The sequence below is a fragment of the Bos taurus genome, chromosome 4 (genome assembly GCF_002263795.3).
Source record: "Bos taurus isolate L1 Dominette 01449 registration number 42190680 breed Hereford chromosome 4, ARS-UCD2.0, whole genome shotgun sequence".
In the NCBI taxonomy this organism is placed as follows: Eukaryota; Metazoa; Chordata; class Mammalia; order Artiodactyla; family Bovidae; genus Bos; species Bos taurus.
The window spans coordinates 41,038,735-41,061,879 of record NC_037331.1 but is presented as its reverse complement, the minus strand read 5'-3'; the positions used below and the strand labels follow the sequence as shown (position 1 = coordinate 41,061,879).

At 41.7% G+C, this 23,145-nt stretch overlaps 1 protein-coding gene across 3 annotated transcripts in view; it reads left to right on the top strand.

The window, feature by feature from the left end:
* Window positions 1-296: 296 nt before the first annotated feature.
* The window catches only part of GNAI1 (G protein subunit alpha i1), a 105,755-nt gene continuing 82,906 nt past the window's right edge, over window positions 297-23,145 (top strand). Inside the window, exons 1-2 of one of the 3 annotated variants that reach the window (XM_005205328.5) lie at window positions 297-548; window positions 1,058-1,222. In XM_005205328.5, coding sequence (XP_005205385.1) covers window positions 407-548; window positions 1,058-1,222 — 307 coding nt within the window. In that variant the 5' untranslated portion in view covers window positions 297-406. 3 annotated transcript variants of the gene reach the window in all.

Genomic DNA, 23,145 nt, shown 5'->3' with positions numbered 1-23,145 from the left:
TCATGAATATTGGTGCAGAACTTGGCTTGGAAGCTTCTATGTAGTCCCAGAGGAGGTCAGTTACGGTGAGGAGCAGGTTTGTGTGGGTGTGTTGGTTCTTATTTTAAAAATATACTCTTTGATTCTTTGTCTCACATTTTCTCAGGTTTGAGGAAATCCTTCAAAATGTTTTCTGCTTGTGGAAAGGAACGTGAAAATGGATGGTAGGAGGGAGGAGAGAAGGAAAAAAAAAAAGGAAGAAAGTTGACCTCTTGTCCTCCCCGGACTTTTCTGTTCCGCAGTTGACCTGTTCTGCTTTCTCCATGGCTCCATTCCCGAACCAGCTCGCTCTATCTCCCACCGCCATGAAGGCCAGCTGACACGGGTTTGCATTTTGAAAACCCTCGCGCGCCCGCCCGAGCTGGGCATGCTCAAACGCCCAGGACTGGTTTTTTTTCGGTTTCCAACTTTGGCAGCTCTCCCACCCGCACCCCAAGGGGCAGGTCCGCACACATCCCTGGGTGTGAGTAAACGGGAAGAAATTATCACACTCTCGAGTAGGAAGCCAGGTAGGGGAATTCTCCGAGAGGTTTGGGGCTCCGGGGGCGCTTCCCAGGGGCGCGCGCGCGGGTGGCCGGCCCTCGCGGGCTGTGCGGCGCCGGGGTCCGCGGCAGCGCGGGCGCGCGCGCTCATCCGAGGGGGCGAGGTCCGAGGGCTCGTGCGCGGGCGCGCGCTCTGGGAGTGGTCGCGGGGCGGCGGGCGGGGCGGGCAGGGGCGGGGACGCGGCGGCGCGCGGACGCCTCGCCGAGCTGGGCTTCTTAGAGGCTGCAGCGCGGCCACCAGTAGGAGGCCGCTGGTAGCTGTTCCCAGAGCCTAGGAACCTGGTCTTAGGGGGCGCCTAGGGAGGCGAGGAGTAGAGCCTGACTGTAGAAAAGAGCTGCGCGCTGCTGCTCGCCCTTCGGCAGAGAGCGCTGCCCTCGCTCAGTTTCGGAAGGAGGTAGGGGTGGCGTGGCCGGCGTCAGGAGGAATTCGAACGCCTGCATCCAGAAAGAAAGAATTCACCTGTGTTTCGAGGCAGCGCGCCGGACTTCGAGGGAGCGGCAGCCAGCTTTCGCTCCTGGCACAATGGGCTGTACGCTGAGCGCCGAGGACAAGGCGGCGGTGGAGCGGAGTAAGATGATCGACCGGAACCTCCGCGAGGATGGCGAGAAGGCGGCGCGCGAGGTCAAGCTGCTGCTGCTCGGTAAGAGCGGCCGGGCCCGGTTGGGAGCCTGGTGGGCCTGGAACCCGGGGGTCGGGCGGCAGAGCCGTGCGCGGCTGTGCTGGGCTCTTTGGGGTTGGGAAACCCGGAGGGGAAGTGCCAAAGCGGCGGAGGGCGCATCGTGTAGGGTCCGAGGATGGTTTCGGAGCGCGAGCTTGTGCGGCGCAGAGCTGAGGCGGGGGCCCCTCTCCTCCCTTTCTCTTTGCTCCCTTGGCCGCGGAGAACTCGCCGGTGGCGCGGCAAGACTTCACTCGCGTGCCTGGTGTGAAATTTCACCAGGAGCCCAGGAGCGGTTCGCAGGGAAGCCCCCTTCTTTTAAGTTAGCTCAGCTTTATGAAAATGAAAGGGCATTCACGAAAAATAAAGAAAAGCACCCCCCCCGCGCTAAAACCCTGCGTACAAGGCATCGTATCGCGGTTGTGGTTTCCTCGAGGATGTCAAGAGTGCCACGTTTTGTGAAATCAGTGCACCTTTTGTGGGGCCTCCTTAGGGTTGAATTATGTCTTTTTGGTGAACTTCTTATGGCGACTCAGTAAGGGTTAAAGAAGCACTGATTACAGGGGAAGTAGGCTATGCTGGATGCTGGATTTTTTTAATACTGTGGGGACATGGGAACCACCAAAGTTGGGTAACATTGGCTTCAGTAAAACCGATGTGAAAGGTGTGAATGGGTCACACGGGACAACAGGATTCTCCTCTGCTGCCAAGGCTTCTGATGAATGAGATTTGCCAGGTCGATGCAAGGCTTTTATTTGTTCTTAGTATTGTTCTGGTGGTGAAACGCTCTGCGGAGGTCTTTTCCAGTTGTTTGAAGGAAGGGAACGTGAAAACAGTAATCCAGGATTTTGATTGAGGGATACATTTGGAAAATATTCACAGTTTAAGATTTTTGATGTGTGAGTTAGGATTTTCTTTTGTTTGCCCCGCCCCGCAAACACACCACACCACCCTACCTATAGGTAGCGAAGTAGGTGAAAGATTTCTTAGAATCTTTATTTGCACTGCAGCGACTGCTTTTATTTTTGTAACAGTTATAATAAAATAAATACTATTGCACAAGCCTATTTTCAGTAAGCTTCTGTTTCATTGGTTTAATGACTGCAGGAAAAATGGTGGGGTTTTTTCTCCATTACTAGTAGGCTTAGAAGCTGCAAACTTGGCATGACTAAAAGTAATAATGATCCGAGTCATTCTACAAGTAAACTGTGAAATAACTTTGCATTTTAGAGACCTGGTGGTTTTTCCACACCTCCCCCTACCCAAAGTAAATCTTTCTCAGTTCATACTGTTTACCTAAGTTTTTACATTAAAAAGAAATAGTCTTTTTAGGAAGGCAATATATTTTTAGTATCTTGAACACAGAAGGAACATACCTTGGTATGGAAACATATAGGTGCTCCTCTTTCAAATGGAATGTGCTTGAGACAAAAATGGAAAAAGGATTGAAAAGTTCTCTTCCAGCAGTTTGTGCACTCCTGCTCTGATGTATTATTTCAGTGTATTGTGTGACGCTCAGTTTGAGTCAGCCATCCACCATGTTTGTTTAAAGGCTTGAAAAATGAGTCCTCTGGTATGGTAATATGCTTTAAATAGATGTCTGTTAGAAATGGACAAGGATAAGGGCCCAAGGAGTTGGTGTTTGCTTATATTCAGAAGAGATCAGTATTTCTCAAACTTAGCACTATTGGCATTTTGGATGGAGTATCTCTTTGTTGTGCAAGCTGTGTTGTGCCTTACAGGAAGCTTAGCAGAATCTTTGGCCTCCAACTAATGTCTCAGGTATCTCCCAAACATGCCCTAGGGGCAAGTTTAATCTCAGCTGAGAGTGGCTCTTCTAGACTGAAAAATATATACTGAATTTGTAGGGTAGAACCTGAATTTGGATCTCTACCATGAACTGTAGTGAGAGCTCTGAGGGAGGTGTAGCAGAGTTATGATTTTCAGAAGAAATTAAGGAGTTTTGTTTCTCCATACCAATAACATTAGAAAGCTTTCAAAATGACTTAAAATCTTTAGGTAGCTAAATTTTTTCAGCTCTCTTTTCTAGCTTTAGTCTTGTGCTGTTCCCACACCCTTTCTCTGTAGAAATCCCATCACAGCATCATATTATTGGCCCAACATTCCTCCTTGTCTGTCTTACTCCCATCCTACCCTCTACCCTTTTGCCCAGAATTCCAACATTCTAGTTCCTTTAAACAGAATGTTGGCTTATTCTTGGAATGTTTGAAAAAATATTTCTTTTTCCTAGTTTGACTTTAGCAGTAAAGTGTTGACCTTTGGTTCTTTTGGGGATTTTTTTTTTTTTTTTAGTTCTTAGTGTGTAAAGAGCTCAATTAAATCATTCCATGTAAAACGCAGCAACTGAATCATCTAGAAATGTAAAATGGTGTCTAGGTAACCTATAACCAATGTCAATTCCATTTACATCAGGCTTTCTTTCTATTTCTTTTTCTCATCAAATGATTTTTTTTTTTTTAAGGCATAAAGCACCTAAGGTACCTTTAAGATGGTGTAGTAAATAGTCCATTATATTTCATTTTTTGTTAAGGCAAGAATTATATTTTAGACATGTGGTTGAGAGATTCAGGTATAAGACACATCAGTAAAAAGATTTTGGTACTGGATGTCTATGTTATTGGGAACAAATGTGTGTATTTTAAACTCGGAGGTATTTCACTGTCCTTACTAGGAGCAGTGAATTAGGCCTTACAAAACAGAGGACCTAGTCTAATTGACCTAAAGAAAATTAGGTCAGGGTTTAAATGGTTCGACCTTTTAGATTTAGCTTTCAGGCTTTAGTATTAGAGTGGTAATCCTAAAGAAACTTATTTTAATAATGAAAGTTTTCTTTCCATTATATGTGACTGTCTCAAGGGAAAATCTTATTGTTGTATCTTTGAGGATGTTATGACTTACCATCATCATTAAACCTGTTTCAGTGAGACTATATTGTACATATGGGTACTTATTACATATTTTATGATAATTTTCAATGATATATGAGGGTAGAAAATATGCCAATAAAATTTGTACAAATTGTTTTAAAATTATTTGATTCTGAAACTTTGAGCTGTTATTCTCACTCCACCCATTATCCTTCCCTCCACCAGAGTCATCCCCACAAACAAACAAATACAAATCCACACCTTTTATCTCCTTTAGCTTCTTAAAATGAGGTGAGGAACTGCATTTCTTCTACTTGGTGAATATTTTTCCATTCCTGCCACCCACGAGCTATTTGAGAAACTATACTGTTCATCGCTTTGCTTTCTTTAAACTTTCCCGTGACTCCTCTAGTTGAGAAATTATGGCATTGCAGGACTTCTGATTTTGCATTGCTTTAGCTATTTCCTTAGAGTTGGCTCAGGATCTCAGATGTCAGAAAGTTCCTTGAGTGAGTGAGTGGATCTGGTATTTCAACAGAGGTTGTTTCTCTCTTCCTCACCTGCTTTATATTAGCAGTTACTGTAATAGAAGCCACAGGTGGTGGTGATGTGTGTTTTGAAAGTGCTGATGTTTCTGTATCTTCTCTTTTTCATTCTCATTTTTTATAGTTCAGGTTCTGCTCTGCCTCTGGCAGCCCAGTTGCAGTAGACTTTCCTGCCTTTGCTCTTCATTCACCTCTAGCCTACAGTAGGTATCATGCTAACTCCAGAAAACCATTCTTGACGTCTCCTTTGCCTGTAAAATAGAAGCTTTCTTGTAGACCTAGCTTCCCCCTGTCCTTGCGCTCTTTTCCTCAGGGCACCATTCTTCTCCAAAGAGGAATGCTTGGCATATGGTGAAGCATATTTGCACTCTGGCTTCCAGCATGATTTCGCTTTATGCCCTGTCCGCTTCCCAAACTATTGTGAGACTTCAGGAACAGGATCTTTGTAAGTCGTCCTGACAACCCTTTTATTTTGTCAAGTCCATATTTAGTTCTTAATTATGTTAATATCTTGTGTAGGACTAGAATTCACCTGGAATATAAACCTTATACTTTGCCATTTTTAGTATTGATGGGAATGTAAACAGAAAGGAAACAGTAAAAGTAAATGACAACCAAATAAGTGCATGGTACCTAAAAGCAAGTTGATTGGTTTAATAATTTTTTTTTAATAAGAACTTTTCACAGTCATTATGTTTATTTGACACGTTAGGTAAATTCAAGAAAATGACAATGGATACCTGAGGAGGGTCTTTTATGTTGTTATAGTGTAGTATTATTCCTTAAAGAATTTTCTTTTATTAAACCTAGATCTCATTTTTTTACTCTTTATTTTTGGACTCTTAGCTATAAAGAACATGAAATTAATTTATCAGTGATAGAAAATTAGTTCAGTTCAGTCACTCAGTCGTGTCTGACTCTGCGACCCCATGGACTGCAGCATGCCAGGCCTCCCTGTCCATAACCAACTCCCGGAGCCTCCTCAAACTCATGTCCATTGAGTTGGCAAAACCATCCAACCGTCTGGTCCTCTGTCATCCCCTTCTCCTCCCGCCCTCAATCTTTCTCAGCATCAGGGTCTTTTCAGAGAGTCAGTTCTTTGCATCAGGTGGCCAAAGTATTGGAGCTTCAGCATCAGTCCTTCCAGTGAATATTCAGGACTGATTTCCTTTAGCATTGACTGGTTGGATCTCCATGCAGTTGGATCTCCATGCAGTCCTTCCAGTGAATATTCAGGACTGATTTCCTTTAGCATTGACTGGTTGGATCTCCAAGGAACTCTCAAGGGTCTTCTCCAACACCACAGTTCAAAAGCATCAATTCTTTGGCACTCAGCTTTCTTCACAGTCCAACTCTCACATCCATACATAACTACTGGAAAAACCATAGCTTTGACTGGACAGACCTTTGTTGGCAAAGTAAAGTCTCTGCTTTTTAATATGCTGTCCAGGTTGGTCATAGCTTTGCTTCCAAGGAGCAAGCTGCTTTTAATTTCATGGCTGCAGTCACCATCTGCAGTGATTTTGGAGCCCCCCAAAATAAAGTCTGTCACTGTTTCCATTGTTTCCCCAATTATTTACCATGAAGTGATGGGAACAGATGCCATGATCTTAATTTTCTGAATGTTCAGTTTTAAGCCAACTATTTCATTCTCCTCTTTCACTTTTCATCATGAGGCCATTTAGTTCCTCTTTGCTTTCTGTCATAAGGGTGGCATCATCTGCATATCTGAGGTTATTGGTATTTCTCCCAGCAATCTTGATTCCAGCTTGTGCTTCATCTACCCTGGCATTTCACATGATGTACTCTGCATATAAGTTGAATAAGCAGGGTGACAATATACAGCCTTGACACACTCCTCTCCCTATTTGGAACCAGTCTGTTCTATGTCCAGTTCCAACTGTTGCTTCCTGACCTGCATACGGATTTCTCAGGAGGCAGGTCTGGTATTCCCATCTGTAGAAGAATTTTTCACAGTTTGTTGTGATCCACACAGTCAAAGGCTTTGGCGTAGTCAATAAAGCAGAAGTAGATGTTTTTCTGGACCTCTCTTGCTTTTTCCATGATCCAGCAGATGTTGGCAATTTGATCTCTTGTTCCTCTACCAGCAGATGTTGGCAATTTGATCTCTTGTTCCTCTACCTTTTCTAAATCCAGCTTGAACATCTGGACATTCACAGTTCACATACTGTTGAAGCCTATCTAGAAGAATTGTGAGGATTAGTTTGCTAGTGTGTGAGATGAGTGCAATTGTGTAGTAGTTTGAGCATTCTTTGGCATTGCCTTTCTTTGGAATTGGAATGAAAACTGACTTTTTCCAGTTCTGTGGCCACTGCTGAGTTTTCCAAATTTGCTGGCATATTGAGTGCAGCACTTTCACAGCATCATCTTTCAGGATTTGAAATAGCTCAACTGGAATTCCATCACCTCCACTAGCTTTGTTCATAATGATGCTTCCTAAGGCCCACTTGTCTTCACATTCCAGAATGTCTGGCTCTAGGTGAATGATCACACCATCATGGTTATCTGGGTCATGAAGATCTTTTTTGTATAGTTCTGTGTATTTTTGCCACCTCTTCTTAATATCTTCTGCTTCTGTTAGGTCCATACCATTTCTGTCCTTTATTGAGCCCATGTTTGCATGAAATGTTCCCTTAGTATCTCTCATTTTCTTGAAGAGATCTCTGTAGTATTTCCCATTCTATTATTTTTCTCTATTTCTTTGCACTGATCACTGAAGAAGGCCTTCTTATCTCTCCTTGCTATTCTTTGGAACTCTGTATTCAAATATGATACCCAAATTATAGGATGTGGTGGAAGATGTTATTTAAACCTTGAAAAGAGTGCTATGATTTTTAAGACAACAATTGAGTGTCCAACCACAATCTTAATTTGTATTTTGTTATGCACTTCTCTCTGCCTTGGAAAATTCAGTATACCACAAATTTACATGGGAGGACCTGATGTATTTGTCATATTTCTAAGTCATGTATTTTTTGGTCACATGTTCTGGCTTGTAGTGACCCAGTGTCTGACATCCTAGAGTGTGACACTGGTGAAACTGGATCCCAGATGGCATTTGAGTTGAATAAGCTGAAGTCAACAGCACCTGATTTTGTAATGCTTAGGCTGCATTCTGTTATAATTTGTTAAATGCTACTTTAAAACTTTAACAGAAGTGGGGCTAAAAATCCTAACAGAAATGAGACAAAAATAATTTTAAAATGAACGTTCATTACCACAAAATTAGTGGCTTAAAACAATGCACAGTTTGTTACCTTTACATTTCTGTAGGTCAGAGCCTTATACCAAACTCAAGTCAAGATGTTGTTAGGGCTGCTTTTTTTTGGAGGTTGTGGGAGAGAATCCAACCTCTGTCTAGAGAGACTACCTGCTTTCTTTGGCTTATGGCCTCGTCTTCATCTTCAAAGCCAGCAGTGGCTAGTGGAGGCTTTCTCATGTAGCGTGACTCTCTTGTCTCCCTCCTTCACCTGTAAGGACCTTTGTGATCACTTTGGGCCCACCCCAATAATCCAGGATAACAGACTTATCTGAAGCTGAGTCTTGAATCACATCTGCAAAGTTCCTTGTTTTGCAGGATAACATGCTAATAGATTCCAGGGACTGGGGGCATGGGCATCTTTGGGGACTGTTATTCTGTCTACTGTAATCTGCCCTCTGGCTCCCAAAGATTCATGTCCGTCCCACGTGCAAAAACAGTTGTTGCTATTCAGTTACGAAGTCGTGTCCAACTCTACACCCTCGTGAACCGCAACACGCCAGGCTTTGGTGTCCTCCAGTGTCTCCCGGAGTTTGCTCAAACTCATGTCCATTGAGGTGGTGATGCCATCCAACCATCTTATCCTCTGTCGCCCTCTTCTTCTCTTGCCCTCAATCTTTCCCAGCATGAAGGAAGGTCTTTTCCAATGAGTCGGCTCTTCGCATCAGGTGACCAAAGTATTGGAGCTTCAGCTTCAGCATCAGTCCTTCCAGTGAATATTCAGGTTTGGTTTCCTTAGGAAATCAAATCAGACTGGTTTGATCTCCTTAAAGTCTCAGCGCCTTATGGCATCAACTGAACACCTGAAATCTCATCCAGATCTCAGAATCTACTTCTGGTATGGGTGAGAATCTTCATATAATTTATACTGGAACCAAATTTCTTTTTATCTGTGAAACTATAAAACACATTATCTGCTCCCAGAATATAGTAAGAATGCACAGCTTATAAAACAGGCATCAGTTCAGTTCAGTCACTCAGTCGTGTCTGACTATTTGCAATCCCATCAACCTCAGCACGGCAGGCTCCCCTGTCCATCACCAACTCCCAGAGCTTTCTCAAACTCATGTGCATCGCGTAGGTGATGCCATCCAACTATCTCATCCTCTGTCGTCCCCTTCTCCTCCTGCCCTCAGTCTTTCCCAGCATCAGGGTCTTTTCCAGTAAGTCAGTTCTTCTTATCAGGTGGCCAAAGTATTGGAGCTTCAGCTTCAACATCAGTCCTTTCAGTGAGTATTCAGGACTGATTTGCTTTAGGATTGACTGGTTTGATCTCTCTGCAGTCCAAGGGCCTCTTAAGAGTCTTCTCCAACACCACAGTTCAGAAATATCAGGATATCAGTAATAGTCATTCTCATTCAAAAAGGGATAAAGTGGAAAGAAAAAGGCCTGCGTATTCGGTCCCATACACTTTGCAAACTACGTTAGGTTTCAAGGCCTACGAACACTCTTGGTGACTATGCTTTACTTTGTGGCCTCTGGACTCCGCCCTTCAATTTTCATCCTTTCTTTTCAAGGAAAGGCAGCACCTTTTTATCAGCCTGTTTCTTGTCTGTATGATGGTGATCTGACAGCATTCTTTCATTTGGTACTTTTTTCCTCTCCCATTTTCCTATAACCAGTAAGAGAAAAACAGGTTGCACCTTCAACAGTTTGCTTGCCAATCTCCTTGTCTAAATATCCAAGTTTATAGTTCACAAGTTCTGCTTTCCACATAACTGCAGGACATAATTCACTTATGCTTTGCCATGAAATAACAAGGGTTCCCTTTCCTCTAGTTTCTAATAATACGTTCCTCCTTTCCATCCAAATCCTCAGCAGCAGCACATGTTAAGTTCACCTGTTTATTGACAGTCTGTTCGTGATGGTATTTAGTTTTCTCTACCATCTTCCTCACTTTCTTCTGAGTCTCACCAGGGGAGCCATTAATATCTGTATTTTAAAAAGCATGTCCAGGCAAATCTTGGCTTTTTTTCCCTGCTTCTCAGAATTCTTTCAGCTTCTACCCATTGCTTAATTCTAAAGCCATTTCCACATTTTTAGTATTTGTTGTAGCAATGCTCTACTTCCAGATACCCTCACTGATGTCTCGTGTTTAACTTGGGGAATGCATAATGTTGGTAATTTTATATCCTTTGCTGCTGCGAAGTCACTTCAGTCGTGTCCGACTCTGTGCGACCCATAGACGGCAGCCACCAGGCTCCCCCGTCCCTGGGACTATATCCTTTGGTCCCTTGTAAGTTACTTAACTGTTAGGATAACAGCGAAACCACCAATTTCTGGTGCTTCATATTGAACTTGCGGTATTTCACTTGAGGCGTAGTGTGAATGAATAAGACTTTTCCTTTGTTTGCCGCCTCTTCAGTGAAGTTTTTCCGGACCATTCAATCTAAATTAGTCTTCTTTCCTCTCCCTTCCAAGGTTACACCACTTTGAAATCATCTTGTCCTTTTGCTTTTGTGTTTGCTGCGTCTCTACATGCGGAGCGGTTTCATCAGAGCCCGAACCCTGTACGACTTATCACCTACTGAGGTGACACATACTAGTCTTTTCATAAGCATTAATTAAATGAGTAACTAGTTAAATGATTCATTTTGAGTAATAGTCTTTTAAAGGGAAAAAGTCAATATATTATCCTTGTACTTTGGGTAAATTAGTGAATTTTGGCCCATTGTGTGCCTATTTATGTTTAATACCTTGCTGCTGCTGCTGCGTTGCTTCAGTTGTGTCTGACTCTGTGCGACCCCATAGATGGCAGCCCTCTGGGCTCCTCTGTCCCTGGGATTCTCCAGGCAAGAACACTGGAGTGGGTTGCCGTTTCCTTCTCCCATGCATGAAAGTGAAAAGTGAAAGTGAATTTGCTCAGTTGTGCCTGACTGTCTGCGACCCCGTGGACTGCAGCCTAGCAGGCTCCTCCGTCCATGGGATTTTCCAGGCAAGAGTACTGGAGTGGGTTGCCATTGCCTTCTCCAATACCTTGCTGCTGCTGCTAAGTCACTTCAGTCGTGTCCGACTCTGTGCAACCCCATAAACGACAGCCCACCAGGCTCCCCCATTCCTGGGATTCTCCAGGCAAGAACACTGGAGTGGGTTGCCATTTCCTTCTCCAATGCATGAAAGTGAAAAGTGAAAGTGAATTTGTTCAGTTGTGTCCAACTCTTAGCGGCCCCATGGACTGCAGCCCACCAGGCTCCTCTGCCCATGGAATTTTCCAGGCAAGAGTACTGGAGTGGGGTGCCATTGTTTTCTCCGAATACATTGCTAGTTAAGAGTAACTAGATAGAACCTACTATGTTATATCTAACAGAGTTCCAAAAAATAACAGAGGACCAAATTCTTGTTACATGATCAGAAGAATATTTTGACTCTTGGTAAGTGGTTGGAGTGAAATGTGATTTTTTATTTGTATATTCTGAATACATTTTTTTAACTGTGTATTTTATATTGAAGTATAACCAATTTACAGTGTTGTGATAGTTTTAGGTGGGCAGCACAGGGACTCAGCCATACATATACATGTATCCATTCTCCCCAAAGTCCCCTCAGGTCCAGGCTGTCACATAACAATGAGCAGAGCTCCCTGTGCTACACAGTAGGTCCTTGTTGTAAACACATTGTTTTTAACAGGATTCTTCACATACTATTTGAATGCTTTCTCAAAATGCATACAGTCATGCAACAAGACATTAAATATACTCTCACAACCATATCTGTCCTACAGGATGATGCGACTCTGGGTAACTCTGGCTTGCAGGAGCCAGCAGGGGTGCTCAGAAGTTCATCAGTGTGTTCTTTATGCCTTGCTGACCTTCGTCTGGTGAGAATTGTTATTGGTGGCATTTGTTAAGTGTGGTTCATATTTTTGGTATTTTTCCTTAGGTTTGCTAAATCCTTGGGAGAATTTACAGTCTACTTAGGGAAAGAAGATGTATATATAAAGGTAACGCCTCACAATGGAAAATGGGGGAGAAGTGGCAGAAGAGACATCGGGGGCGGGGACTGCTTGTTGATCTTGTGAGATGAGGGTGGATGCGGCATGCATCTCAGAAATCAAGTGGTTACAAGTCTGCCCATTGCCTTCATGTACTTCTGAGGGACTTGTGGATTCTGTCAGCTGTAAGCTTTGTATTGAACCTAAACCTACAATCTAGAAGAGACTTTGCCATCTGTGGTTTACAGTCCTTTTTCCATGTACAAGGACTTCTGTTCCTCCAAGGCTTTGTTGTTGTTGTTCTTGTTCTGTAGGGAGACTCTCCACTTGGGAAAGGTGGTTGACCCGGAACTTGGGCAGTAAAATGTTTTCTTTAAGACCTTGGGCAAGTTAACCAGTTCTGTAAGTCTCAGTTTTCTATAAATTCCAGACGATAAGTATTGCTATCCTATAGGGCTGGGAGAGAAAGTCAGGTAATGTATGTGCAGTACTTAGACCAGTTGTTCATGGCACACACATCTTAATAAGTATTGATATAAACTGTTATTATAAATACTTCAGAGACTCCGTGGAATCAGCCCTCCCTCCCTGCCTCCTTGCAGTTTGATCCATTTATGGTCACAAATATTAAATCTTTTTGTTGACTCTTCTTAGCAAAGGGTGTGTACATAGCTGAAGAAGTATAAAATCAGTTGTAATTACTAGTTTCCAGTGCCACCTCAGCTTTCTTCTGGGACTTGGATTTCTGTTAACAGACTCCCCACTGGGAATAGACCAGCTAAATACCTGTGCTAGGGTGAGAATTCTGTAGAGAGTGAGTTTTGAGTAAATAGAAAATTTTACAAATGATTTAGAGGTAATTTTCTCACCATTTTATTACCCATTCATAGAATAAATGCAGCAGTTTCCTGCAAACTTTCCTTTTATCTTTCTTAAAAATAAAACGTAGCTGTTAATATAAATTATGAAACATAATTTGAGTTGATTCAAATGAATATCCCATTTATTACAGAAATTTATGATTATTTCCCACAAATTTTAGAACTTCTGAAACTTCCTGTATTGCTAACTCAAATAGATTCCTAATAAAACTCCAGAATTAAAATGAATTTACTTTTAAGAGAGAAGCAGTATCTCTTGAAAAGTGGTCATAACCTTGACATAAAAACAATGAAGCATTGAATTTGTTACAGTACTTACGCATTTTAATAATTTTTCAAAGAAGTCCCTTAAGACTTAACCTTGAATTACCTGGAATTGTTCTGTTTACCATGCCTATTTAACCTATTTAAGGTTTCTACCAGATTTTTTTTTTAAATCCTGTACTTATCTAATCTACAATATATTTTTTCTTGTTTGGGCACATGCCTTTTATTTATTTAAAGCAGAACCTGTAAGTAAACCATACAAGATCAATATAATGTAGTGGGAGAAGAAAACTGCCTTCTGATTAGTAGTGTTGAAGTTAATCTTTTGAAGAATAACAGATTTTTCTATGAAAAATTTGATCCCTTGAGTTTTTACAAACTGAGCACATCAGTGTCCCTAACAACCAGATCAAGGCATACCTGCCAGAGATGTGTTGTGACAGTACAAAGTGCTGATGCTGGTCAGTGGAGTTGCTGGAAATGATGAGATGGTGCTCCCCAACTCAAGGCCAGTGCTCTGCACGGGCTTCAACTCCTTCATCCTCTCTTGGCATACAGGACGGTCCCATCCTCTCTGATTCTGTCATCTTCACACTTCCTTAAAGTCTCCTGTGTCTTGTTCCATAAATATTCTCTAGTCATGCCTGGCATTAAAAGTAATAAAATCCAGATAAAAATTAAAAGTAATAAAATCATATACTCCTTTATAATGTTTCATTCCATATTTTATCATTAAACTTTTCAAAATACTAGGCTATATTCCCATCATTTCCACTTTTAATTCAGTATTTAAGCTGCTTTATGTTTTAAAATTGTGGACTTTTCTAGTGATACCAAATTATTGAAAACTATACAAATGCTCATGGAATGCACACCAATATCTTTTTTAAAGAGATAATGTCGTGTGACTTTGCTTTGTTCACTGAAGTTTCTTTTATAATTAGTTTGGGCGTCGCATTCTAACTTCCACATCTCTTAACCTCTCTCCTGTTTTTTGGGTTTTTTTTTTTTTTCATCCTTTGTTGCGTGCTACTTAGATAATCTTCTAGTTTACTTTCTCAATTCAGTAATAAATTAATGTGCCTTGTAACATAAGTGTTATTTTTTTACTTCTAATGGTGACAATTTTATTTCTAGAAACTTTTTAATCTTTAAAAAAATAGTTTATTACTGTATTTTTTGTCTTAAAAAATCACTTTTATTAATACTAACTTCATAGTCTCTTTGCAGCTACTTATAGTGTCTTGACTGTATCTCATGGTAAGTAGATTGTACTCTCTTGCAGTTTTTTTTGTGTGAGTGTATATTAACCAATACATGGCCTGTGTGAATCCTGGGCACCCTGTATTGCTGCAGTTTTCCTCTCAGTCTTGCGAACTGAGGGCAGAGGACAGGTTTATTTCTCATTTACCTAACATGGTGTTCTAAAACTGGAAGCATCATCGCTCCTCCACTCACTAAACCACTTTCTTCTTCTTCCTGTTTCCTTCTTCTTACTTCCTGTCATCACCAATCCTTCGCTTTTTATTTGTTCTCTCACCTAATTAGTCAAAATCACCATTGACTTTATTTTCTAAGTATTTTCCTGCCTTACTTTTTTTTTTTTTTACCATCCAGCAACCTTGAATTTGAATGTTTATGGTTCCTTTCATTCCTGTGCTCTTTTTTTTCTTTTGCTTCCCTCTACCCTTCACTTACGAGATCTCTGCTTAGGTTGAGAGGTGTGGGTGTGTGTGTGTGGGGTGTGTGTGTGTGTGTGTTCACGTGCGCCTGTGTGTGTGAGCCCCGTGGGGAGGGTCTTCTGGGGATCCTCATTCACTCCCACTGTGCCCGTGAGCCTGGCAGACAGCTGGTTCCCCATCTACTGGCACCCACTGCTGAAGTGGGGATATCCGTGCTGGTCCATTGTGTCTCGTTTTAATCACAGCCAGGACCATCTGTCTCACTGCCGTGGCTGTCCTCTGTCTCTACTGGTGCTGTGGGCCTCCTGGTCTCCCCCTTTCCAGACAGCCCTTTCTTGCAGAGCCAGAATGTGGTAGCCAAGCTGTGAGCCCCCTGAGAGCTCTGCCTTGTCTAGTCACCTCAAGCCTGTGGAAGGTTCTGTGTGGCATCGATGCTGTGGTGATGCCAAGGTGCTGGAGGGAGACGAACTTGCGTGTTCTCTCTGCAGAGTCACATCACCAGGCTTCCTGAAGGTGTTGCTGCCTTAGGCGACTTTCTTCCCCCAGGATCCCAAATAGGCCCCTCTTTCTTTAGCAGTCTCTTCTCTGACATCCCATTCATGCCTGAAACGTGGGCTCAAAAAGATGAGCCTAGAGATGACTCCATACCTCCCTTGTCCCCGTGTGCCTTTTGAGGTTGCTCTCAGACCACTGAGTGCCCTGTGGCTGCCAGGGTTGCAGTCTCTGCCGTGTGATACCTGGAAAGTACGCCATGTGTCTTCACCCATTTCTGTCTTGATGACACTGATGAACCCTTTTCTGCCTCTTTCCCATTATTCATGTAAATGTGAAAGAGAAAAAAAAAACAAAAAAATTTTAAAAGATTTCTCACATTACATTCTCTATTGTCCTTTACCTTCCTGCTCTGAAGCTGGTTTTTTTCCGCTACTGTCCTAATTGTGAGTTCTTGCTGCTCCATGTGTGCTCACCTTTATTTTCCTAAAGCAGTTCTTCTTAAACACAAAAAGGTAAGTCGTAATCTTTTAAAATGCAGGTTCTCATTCAGTAGGTCTGGGATGGTATCTGAGTTTCTGCATTTCTCACAAGCTCAGAGGGGATCCCTTGGCTGCTGATCCACAGCCCAGGCCATACTTGGAGAAGCAAATTCCTTGAGTAGGTGATCCTCCTGGATTGTTCCCATTTATCCATTTGTACACATTTTGCAAGACTTATCCTGTCTTTGCCACATTCTTGAAGCCTCCCATAACCTTCTCAATAAAGTATTTAAAAGAGTACTTTGTTCAGAGTAAGCACTCATTATGTTTTATGCATTCACATATATGTACATGCATGTATAATGCTTGTTGTTGTTTTATTGCTAAGTCATGTCTGACTCTTTTGCAGCCCCATGGACTGTAGCCCACTAGGCTTCTCTATCCATGGGATTTCCCAGGCACGAACACTGGACTGGGTTGCCATTTCCTTCTTCAGGGAATCTTTCCGACCCAGGGATTGAACCCATGTCTCTTGTGTCTCCTTCATTGGCAGGTGAATTCTTTATCTATGAGCCACTAAGGGAGTTCTGTATAATTCTTACCACTTACCATTTTGTTGTCAACTTTTAATGTTAATCTGGAGTCTTGTTTTAGTAGTGCATTTTGAAAGAAACTACTTGATACTATCTTGCATGGAAGCATGCACTTCCTGGAAAGTGATCAAAAACTATAATTAGTGATAATGAATCTTCTGTGTGTTTAGCAAGAATTTTTAAGTGGATTTCTTCTTTTGATGATATAATTGTTCAGGTCAGGTTGCATGTGACCTTATACTTTTTTATGAACATTTTCATCTGGTAAAGTTCATGATGAAATTCCTTTGTTAGAAGTAAAGAAAAGATGGTTATAAAGTCTGAGGAAGTTTATAGCCATTGCCACTTTTATAACCTCAGCTTTCCTAATCTATGTGCACATATAACACATTTCCCCTGCCCTTGAAGGGAGTTCTGGTCTTAGAAAACTTATCTGTCACATTAATGTTTACTGACTTGCACTTACAAAATGTGATTAAATATAGCATAAATGTTCAATGACTTCTGTTTTCATTATAGTATCATTAGCTGGCCGGGCTTACTTTAAGTTAGCTATGACATCTGGTTCTTATGAAACATATGTAAATTCATTCAACGAATATTTATAGAATGCCAACCCTATGGCCTGCATTTAGGTATCTGGGAATGGAAAAATCTCTGGGAAGCTGGTATTAATTAAAGTAGAGAAAGCATTCTTTAAGCATTTTACCATTAGATAAGAACAATATGGTTATTTTTGGCATGTTATAAGTTTAAGTATTAAAAACTGGATTCTGGGTTTCTTCCACTCTGACATTTGTCTTACCCTTTGTAGTAGAGATCATTTTAACTTTGCTCTGGATGATTGCACTTTATACGTCAAGTTGAATTTTACTGCTTTTTGCCAAAAGCTGTTCAAAAACTTTCAGAGCAGAAAATATGTAATGAGCTCCACAGTGACTTATACTGTGCACATGGTATTTCAGAACTAATTTCCAGGAAGGTTGTCAGTCTACAAACATGGCCCATTGTAGTTCTTGCAGTCACATCCAAAGTAACTGAAGCTCTAATCTAAGAAGTAAGCAGTATATAAAGAATGATTCTGAAAAATATGAAACTCTTAACAGATTCTTCATGCTGCTGCTGCTGCTGCTAAGTTGCTTCAGTCATGTCCGACTCTGTGCGACCCCATAGATGGCAGCCCATCAGGCTCCGCCGTCCCTGGGATTCTCCTGGCAAGAACACTGGAGTGGGTTGCCATTTCCTTCTCCAATGCATGAAAGTGAAAAGTGAAAGTGAGGTCATTCAGTCATGTCTGACTCTTAGCGACCCCATGGACTGCAGCCTTCAAGGCTCCTCCGTCCATGGGATTTTCCAGGCAAGAGTACTGGAGTGGGGTGCCATTGCCTTCTCCAACAGACTCTTCATAGTGGCTAGCTTTTGACAGTCAGTCAGCAGGACTTAAGCTTTGTGTGATTTATAGACTTGTGTAGAGTTTGAATTACGTTTGGGTGTGTGTGGATGTTTTTGTTCATTAGTGGGCAAATGTTATTTTAAAAAACAAAAATGTTAGAAAATTCAAACATCAGAATGAGTCTGTCAGGTACGCAACTTATTTTTTCTGAATAAACATAGCCATGAAGAATTTCTAGAATGAGTTCCTATACATGGGGGAATAAGTTGAGAGTTGAACTTTATTAATTTAAGAATTATATTCTTAAAACATAATTTGTCATAATGATTTTGTCTGGATTCTGAAAGTTAAGATTGTGTGTGTGTGTGATGACTCAGTTGTGTCCAACTCTTTGTGACCCCATTGACTGTAGCCCACCAGGCTCCTCTGTCTGTGGAATTCTCCAGGCAAGAATACTGGAGTGGATTGCCATTTTCTTCTCTAGGGGAATCTTCCCAACCCAGGATTTGAACACAGGTCTCCCGCATTGCAGGCAGACTCTTTACCGGCTGAGCCACCCGGGAAGACATCTTAAATTAAGAAAATCTAAGTTAAGATTAGGTGTTTAGATTTTTTGATATTTCTAACTATTAAATATTATGTGGGTAAGGTTGCAATCAATATAATCAGCTTATTTGCTAGAACATTTCAAGTGCATATATAGGGAAGTAATTGTTTGTCACGTGTTTCCCATATAGATAGTATGATTGAAGAGAAGTTGGTTTTTAATTATGTATAAGTATCATTTACATTTGTTGTCATTTCAAGCTTCAGTTTACTATAATTTTCTAAAACTTGATGTGTGGCCTTAAGGAAGCATTTAGCCAGAGCCTTTGTGTTATTAGTCTTTTGAATGCATTTCTTCTATTAATAATGGATTATATGATATAGATCCATGGTAGTTTCATACTTTAATGCAGTCTGCTGTTACAGCATCAGTAAAGAGACTTTATAAAAGACACATTGTTCAACTTTCTTGGACATAACATATTCACAAAGTTTTTTCTTCCTTTCTAGCTCTCTACTTCTCTTAATTTTATATTTAATGATAGATCTCATTCTCTTAAATGTAAACTGGCATCTGTGCTGATAGATACAGTAAATATCTGACAGGATAAGTGTGTGAAGAACATTTCTGTTGTTAGGTGGGGCTCTTTATTGGCTAGGAAGAGATGCTCCTCAAGCTGGCTCTGACACAGAGGGCGTTATTACAAGAGGCTCAGAGGAAGCCCAAGGCTGAAACTCTTTAAATTGGCAGGTGAGGAATCAGGGCTGGGACCTTTGGTTCTGGCTTGTGTACAGCACTGCCTCCATGATTTCCATCCAGCCGCTGGTTTCCACATTCCATGAACTTAAAGTTCACCTTGCACCACTCACAGCCTCAAACCCTTAATTCAGTTCAGTTCAGTTCAGTTGCTCAGTCGTGTCTGACTCTTTGCAACCCCATGAATCGCAGCAAGCCAGGCCTCCCTGTCCATCACCAACTCCCGGAGTTCACTCAGACTCATGTCCATCGAGTCGGTGATGCCATCCAGCCATCTCATCCTTTGTCGTCCCCATCTCCTCCTGCCCCCAATCCCTCCCAGCATCAGGATCTTTTCCGATGAGTCAACTCTTCGCTTGAGGTGGCCAAAGTATTGGAGTTTCAGCTTCAGAATCAGTCCTTCCAAAGAACACCCAGGCCTGATCTTTAGAATGGACTGTTTGGATCTCCTTGCATTCCAAGGGACTCTCAAGAGTCTTCTCCAGCACCACAGTTCAAAAGCATCAATTTTTCCAGGCTTAGCGTTCGTCACAGTCCAGCTCTCACATCCATACATGACCACTGGAAAAACCATAGCCTTGACTAGACAAACCTTTGTTGGCAAAGTAATGTCTCTGCTTTTTAATATGCTATCTAGGTTGGTCATAACTTTCCTTCCAAGGAGTAAGCGTCTTTTAATTTCATGGCTGCAGTCACCATCTGCAGTGATTTTGGAGCCCCCCAAAATAAAGTCATCCACTGTTTCCACTGTTTCCTCATCTATTTGCCATGAAGTGATGGGACCAGATGCCATGATCTTAGTTTTCTGAATGTTGAGCTTTAAGCCAACTTTTTCATTCTCCTCTTTCACTTTCATCAAGAGGCTTTTTAGTTCCTCTTCACTTTCTGCCATAAGGGTGGTGTCATCTGCATATCTGAGGTTATTGATATTTTCCCCGGCAATCTTGATTCCAGCTTATGCTTCTTCCAGCCCAGCGTTTCTCATGATGTACTCTGCATATAAGTTAAATAAGCAGGGTGACAATATACAGCTTTGATGTACTCCTTTTTCTATTTGGAACCAGTCTGTTGTTCCATGTCCATTTCTAACTGTTGCTTCATGACCTGCATACAGGTTTCTCAAGAGGCAGGTCAGGTGGTCTGGTATTCCCATCTCTTTCAGAATTCTCCACAGTTTATTGTGATCCACGCAGTCAAAGGCTTTGGCATAGTCAATAAAGCAGAAATAGATGTTTTTCTGGAACTCTCTTGTTTTTTCGATGATCTAGCGGATGTTGGCAATTTGATCTCTGGTTCCTCTGCCTTTTCTAAAACCAGCTTGAACATCTGGAATTTCACATTTCACATATTGCTGAAGCCTGGCTTGGAGAATTTTGAGCATTACTTTACTAGCGTGTGAGATGAGTGCAATTGTGGGGTAGTTTGAGCATTCTTTGGCATTGCCTTTCTTTGGGATTGGAATGAAAACTGACCTTTTCCAGTTCTGTGGCCACTGCTGAGTTTTCCAAATTTGCTGGCATATTGAGTGCAGTAGCACTTTCACAACATCATCTTTCAGGATTTGAAATAGCTCACCTGGAATTCCATCACCTCCACTAACTTTGTTCATAGTGATGCTTTCTAAGGCCCACTTGACTTCACCTTCCAGGATGTCTGGCTCTAGGTGAGTGATCACACCATTGTGATTATCTGGGTCATGAAGATCTTTTTTGTACAGTTCTTCTTTGTATTCTTGCCACCTCTTAGTATCTTCTACTTCTGTTAGGTCCGTACCATTTCTGTCCTTTATTGAGCTCATCTTTGCATGAAATGTTCCCTTGGTATCTCTGATTTTCTTGAAGAGATTTCTAGTCTTCCTTTCTGTTGTTTTCCTCTATTTCTTTGCATTGATCACTGAGGAAGGCCTTCTTATCTCTCCTTGCTATTCTTTGGAACTCTGCATTCAGATGCTTATATATTTTCCTTTCTCCTTTGCTTTTTGCTTCTCTTCTTTTCACAGCTATTTGTAAGGCCTCCCCAGACAGCCATTTTGCTTTTTTGCATTTCTTTTCCATGGGGATGGTCTTGATCCCTGTCTCCTCTACAGTATCTCGAAACTCGGTGCATAGCTCATCAGGCACTCTATCAGATCTAGCCCCTTAAATCTATTTCTCACTTCCACTGTATAATCATAAGGGATTTGATTTAGGTCATACCTGAATGATCTAGTGGTTTTCCCTACTGTCTTCAATTTAAGTCTGAAGTTGGCAATAAGGAATTCATGATCTGAGCCACAGTCATCTCCCGGTCATGTTTTTGCTGACTGTATAGAGCTTCTTCATCTTTGGCTGCAAAGAATATAATCAATCTGATTTAGGTGTTGACCATCTGGTGATGTCCATGTGTAGAGTCCTCTCTTGTGTTGTTAGAAGAGGGTGTTTGCTATGACCAGTGTATTCTCTTGGCAAAACTCTATATTAGCCTTTGCCCCACTTCATTATGTGCCCCAAGGCCCAAATTGCCTGTTACTTCAGGTGTTTCTTGACTTCCTACTTTTGCATTCCAGTCCCCTATAATGAAAAGGACATCTTTTTTGGGTGTTAGTTCTAAAAGGTCTTGTAGGTCTTCATAGAACCGTTCATATCAGGTTCTTCAGCATTCCTGGTTGGGGCATAGGCTTGGATTACTATGATATTGAATGGTTTGTGTTGGAAACGAACTGAGATCATTCTGTTGTTTTTGAGATTGCATCCAAGTACTGAATTTCAGACTTTTGTTAACCATGATGGCTACTCCATTTCTTCTAAGGGATTCTTGCCCACAGTAGTAGATATAATGGTCATCTGAGTTAAATTCACCCATTCCAGTCCATTTTAGTTCACTGATTCCTAGAATGTCGACGTTCACTCTTGCCATCTGTTTGACCACTTCCAATTTGCCTTGATTCATGGACCTAACATTCCAGGTTCCTATGCAATATTGCTCTTTACAGCATCGGACCTTGCTTCTATCACCAGTCACATCCACAACTGGGTATTGTTTTTGCTTTAGCTCCATCCCTTCATTCTTTCTGGAGTTATTTCTCTGCTGATCTCCAGTAGCATACTGGGCACCTACCGACCTGGGGAATTTCTCTTTCAGTATCCTGTCATTTGCCTTTTCATACTGTTCATGTGGTTCTCAGGGCGAGAATACTGAAGTGGTTTGCCATTCCCTTCTCCAGTGGACCACATTCTGTCAAACTCTTAATTAGTTTTCTAAAACTAGACAGATCTAATCTGCCTATCACAGCTTTTACCCCAAGCTCTGAAGTCACAGGTCTTTGGAAGGTGAAGAATGGGCCTCCTGTTGATCCAGTGCTCACTCTTTTCTGGTCCAGGCAGCTGTGTGAGAGGAGTGCAGGGTCACTGAGCCTGCTTCTCAGTAAAGCCAAGAGAAGGGCTGTCAGACTGTTTAAAAAATATATGGCATTGCTTCTGAATCCTTTATATATATCCAGTATAAGAAAATAATTTATTTGTTGTGTTTCAGACAACAAAATTGCTTTCTGTTAAGCTTTTCTATCAGTCCTATTCATTGTCTCCTATGTTCTGAGCTGTTCAGTCTTGAGGTTGATACAGTTCAGTTCAGTCGCTCAGTCGTGTCCGACTGTTTGCGACCCCCATGAACTGCAGCACGCCAGGCCTCCCTTTCCTGCACCATCTCTCAGAACTTGCTCTTACCTTGTGGCTCAGCTAGTAAAGAATCCTCCTGCAGTCTGGGAGACCTGGCTTTGATCCCTGAGTTGAGAAGATCCCCTGGGGAAGGGAAGGGCTACCCACTCCAGTATTGTCGCCTAGAGAATTCCATGGACTGTATAGTCCATGGTTTCTCAAAGAGTTGGACACGACTGAGCCACTTGCGCTTTCAGCCTTCGTTATGGTTTAGAATCGTTTAAATTGTTAGACCATGTAACTATGACTTGATATTTTTGTATTCACTTAGTTATATGTGCCTTTAGGATACACAACTTAAGAACTTTTAACAGAAGTAGAGAAGACTTTCTTATACAAGAAGAAAAAACATTGCAGATTGTAGTAGGCAAGATTGATTAATTCATTCGTATTAACATTGATGACATATGCACTCTAAACAAAGTGGGGGGGAAATGTAGCATATGTTTCGTGGAAGTGCAAATTAAAACGAGACGCCA